At 46.2% G+C, this 4192-nt stretch overlaps 1 protein-coding gene across 2 annotated transcripts; it reads right to left on the bottom strand.

Annotated features, from left to right (window-relative positions):
* Window positions 1–201: 201 nt before the first annotated feature.
* On the bottom strand, window positions 202–2330 carry sp8a (sp8 transcription factor a). 2 transcript variants are annotated; one of them, XM_048229726.1, is made up of 2 exons: window positions 2180–2330; window positions 202–1746 (listed from the first exon to the last, which is right to left on the bottom strand). In XM_048229726.1, exons 1-2 carry the CDS (start codon window positions 2198–2200, stop codon window positions 415–417), a joined length of 1353 nt encoding a protein of 450 aa, XP_048085683.1. In that variant the 5' UTR covers window positions 2201–2330; the 3' UTR covers window positions 202–414. The 2 variants fall into 2 exon arrangements, with proteins under 2 accessions (XP_048085683.1, XP_048085684.1); XM_048229727.1 differs by lacking the exon at window positions 2180–2330 and adding an exon at window positions 2005–2122.
* Window positions 2331–4192: the final 1862 nt, after the last annotated feature.

Genomic DNA, 4192 nt, shown 5'->3' with positions numbered 1-4192 from the left:
GCTGCAGTATTGTAGGCTATTGAACGAAAAAAAAAAGAACAGAGGTTAAAATGATCAAATTGTCAAGACACCCAAATATGTAGTGTAAACATTTCAAAGTCTTCTCAAGTTAGCAAGTTTTCTTCGCTGATTCTTCCTGAACTCGTAGGGGAGCGCTGCTTTCGTCTTTACGCTAAAGTCGAAGGTCTTCTAAACAAATTCATGCTCGCAATAGATGTGGTAAATAATTTTGATGAAAGCTTGAAGAGACCATATACTCTTTTTTTTTTTTTTAGCAAAATGGTTTCTCAAAATTGAGAGAGCGTGTCCTCAAAAATCTATGTCTTCTGTTAAGTTCGACTTTTCCAGTAGTTTGTTTTTGTCAGTGCATGTGCAACATTTCAGTGTATATATATATGGAGTCTGTATGGACCTCTAGTTGATTGCATTGTGGCCGTTCAATCCCGCCGTTTGGACGGAATCATTTGGATGCATTAGGTCAGGAGTATGGCACGATGGGCTACCGGGAACACTCTGCTCACTGTCGGTGTCGCTGCCCTTTTTACACCCGTTCCCGGATCCTGGTTCTCCCGCACCTCCCGCAGTGTGGGTTTTCACGTGTTTGCTGAGATGGTCACTGCGCATGAATCTCTTGTTGCACACCGGGCAGGCGAACCTTTTCTCACCGGTGTGTGTGCGGAGGTGTCGCTGCAGCTCGTCGGACCTGGTGAATCTTTTCCCACAGAATAGCCAGTTGCACACGAACGGTCGCTCCCCGGTGTGCCACCGCAAGTGCGCCTTGAGGTGAGACGTCTTCCCGTACACTTTCCCACAGCCCGGAATGTGGCAGCTGTGCAGCCCTTTCCTGCGCAAGCTGGCACCCGCCGGACCGAGCCTTTCCGCCTCTTGGCAGTTTGGACAGTCGCAAGTGGCTCTCCCTGAGTAGCGCCGGGCCGAGGACCGGGGAGACCCCGCGAGAGAGACCGCAGGAGAACCGGACATAACAGAGCCGTTTGCACCTGTTATTGACGTGGGACTCGTGTCCGGGTAGGCAGCCGGCAGCACCGGTTTGAATCCGTCCATCATGTGCTGTCCACCGCCGAGAATATGAGGCGACGGACTGGCACTAAAAGCGGAGTGGCTGAGCGTGGTGTAGTCGGAGTTGTACCCTCCCAGGGGAGAGTGAAGCGAGGTCTGAAGCGAGGCGCCGTTTGTGCCCTGAACATCAATCCAGCTTGGCCCCATGTCCCACGCCCAGGCCGATGTCCCACCGGTCCCCACGTCCCCGGCGGAGATGCCCGGGTGAGCGGACTTAAACCACGAGTCGTACGGATGCGCAACGGTCATCCTCGGATAGATACCTTGCAAGCTGTCAACCGAAGTATGTACCTTGGAGATAAAGACCGACTGTGGACTGGGTTCTTGAGAACCATTTGTAACAGAAGATTGGAAAACAGAGTAGTCGTTTCCAAACGGGGTGGTGGATGAGTTGGTCGTTAGCGAGAAAGCGCTGGACCCCGGAGATCCGTTCACGCAGAAGGAGTCCGCCAACCCAGCACCACCCCGTGCTGCTCCCGACACTCCGAACGAGGGGAGGCTCGAGCCGAGGCTGCAGCTGCTTGGGGCGGCTCTTTTCCACGGGTGAAATCCTTTTGCGAAAGACGAGGCACTATCCGAAATAGATGATGCAGAGGGGCTTGGGCTCCCGATTTTATTACAGGTTGCAGCTAACATGGCCAGAGGAGTTGATCCTAACCTTGGTTCTTCCTAGACGACAAAAAAAACACAAAACATATTAGACTTCTGAACTGCATTTTGACTGGAAAACAAGAAAATAGTAAATAGCCTATATAATGTTTGGCGGCGATGATAAGGTCTAGCATACAAGAATCCAGAAACATTTGTTATGAAACTACACTATGCGTCATTGCAACAAAAACACTAGCATAGGCTTCTCATTGATTATAAACATTGAGAATGAAAAGACATACTTGTCTCCAAGTGAAGTAAAAGTGTTATATTTACCAAATTTCGTTAATTAGTTTGTAATCCAGGTAGACAAGTAATAGGAGACTCGAGGATAATCAGAAAAGTCGCTTCTCTGAATGGACCATACAACAACAGTCTAAACACAACACAATGTGTTTTTAAGAAAAACGCACAAAACAAGCGCAGCGTATGAGCATATAACCTCACTCACCCCTAGAAGTGAAGTTGCCATCTCAGAAGTGTGCTCTTTGAAGGATGCCTTTGCATTTATAAGTCGGCTCAGTGTTTTTTTAAGATGTGTGCCGTACAATGATGTTTTTCCGCCCACCCCACCACAATTGTAGTTCCTCGCTGGCTTTGAAGTGCCGCTGTGATACTTGGGACCAATCAGAAGTCAGGAAACTTAGGAATGCCACATTCTCAGTGTGATGTCATCAGCTTCAAACTAGTTCCCTCGTATAGTTTTCTTGAGGGTTAAAGGGAAAGATAAGTCAACGCTACTTTATCTCAGGGCAATTTCAACCATGCTAAGAAATGTTATTCCACAATCAGGTCACCTAAAATACTTTACTTTATAAGTAACACTTGAGTGTATACAATATTTTCAGTTGCTTAGACATTTCAATGCCAAATTTTCACCTGTGTGTTTTCTATATTTAAGAATAAGAATAATGTACTTATTTGACTTGATAAATTCGGTTTTCCTTGACTCTCTGTTGTACCTCTGGCAAGTGGCTCGACAGGCACCTGGATGTGTGGCCTGAAAAAGCCAACACACAAAAATGATGAGCACTCCCCCAACTATTCCGCCTCTGGGCGAAGGGCAGCAGCATGATAGTGATGTAATAAATATGTGTGTTGCTACTGTGAAGAGGGATAGGAGGATAAATGTCTGTCGCGTCCATTTGAGGCTCGTGACTCGGAATGTTGCGAGGGCGTGGCAGGCCAGCCCTAGGGGTGGAAGGGGGTGGGCACGCGGAAGGAGCACCGCTTCACAAATAAAAAGGAATTAACTTCATCTCAGTTGTCCCGGCGCTTCCATCACATTCACGAGCAGCTCAACTGTTTGTTTAATTCACCGGCTGCGCAAGAGAGTTGTTTGTGGGCTATTGGTTAAAGGTGACAAAGGGCTGGCGGGTCAAAACTCATCCCCTGATTTAAAAAAATAAAATTAAAATAAAGCTCAACGGTAATGACCGGCAGAGGGATACTGGAATATTGTCATTTTCAAAATGATTATCATTATTCCATCATTATGTTTTTCCCACGTTTCAATATCTCTGTATAGGCTAATAATTCCATTCCCCAATGCAGAATATCCTTCAAGTCACCAAATATTTTGACAGCTTTTCGGAATGGGAATTTTACAAGGTTCAATCCCTGGGTTGAGAAAAATATAACGAAATTCGTTCAACGGCGGCTGGGCTACGAGTTTATTAAGTTTAATACATTTCCTTCAGTAACCTGTCACTGCCCTACCTTTTTCATCACCCAAGCCTTCATTAGCATGCGCCGCGCGTGGACGGCATGCATTTCATTTGAATTTCAAATTTAATAAAGCGACAGCCTCTAATCACGCGCAGTTTTATTTGTTTGATATTACGGTGTATCTTGACCGGGCCCGCCGCGCGCCTTGACCAGCTCGATCATTACAGGACAGAAGGAAAAGTTAATTAAAACGCGCGCGCAGATTCCTCATCCGCTCATCTGCCTCCCGCACGCCGGCGCATCTCGCGCTTTACAGCGCGCAATGATGGATGGACCGCCAGATTAATTTCACTGTTACCTCAGTACATACAAGTAATTCACCTCTGGACTATTGCATGCATCAAAATGTACTAAGGCTCCCCTGATAAAAACAATGCAATTTTCGAACCAAGCTAAGTTGTGTCGTAGCCTAATTTTATGTATGTGATCAGCGCTGTAATACAACCTAAAATTAATCGAAAATGACTCATGGGCTGTTTCCGTGTAATTCACCGTAGCATGTTATTTCTCCGGTAGGCCTATATTAATTTGGAAGGGTATTTGTGGGTTAATCCCACAGTGTGTTTCTTGGAAAGTCACTCATGTTTAGGCTACTGTGGTACCTGGGTAAAACAAACAAGTGTAGCTAACAGTAACCTAATAGATTTATGTTGTTGATAATATTAGGCCATTTCAAGTGGTAAGGTATAACTGTGATGTTTGGTGCCCTTGTCACAGGACGACTGAGCAGACGATG

Source organism: Alosa alosa, chromosome 20 (genome assembly GCF_017589495.1).
Source record: "Alosa alosa isolate M-15738 ecotype Scorff River chromosome 20, AALO_Geno_1.1, whole genome shotgun sequence".
Classification (NCBI taxonomy): domain Eukaryota; kingdom Metazoa; phylum Chordata; class Actinopteri; order Clupeiformes; family Clupeidae; genus Alosa; species Alosa alosa.
This window is presented reverse-complemented; position numbering and strand designations above follow the sequence as displayed.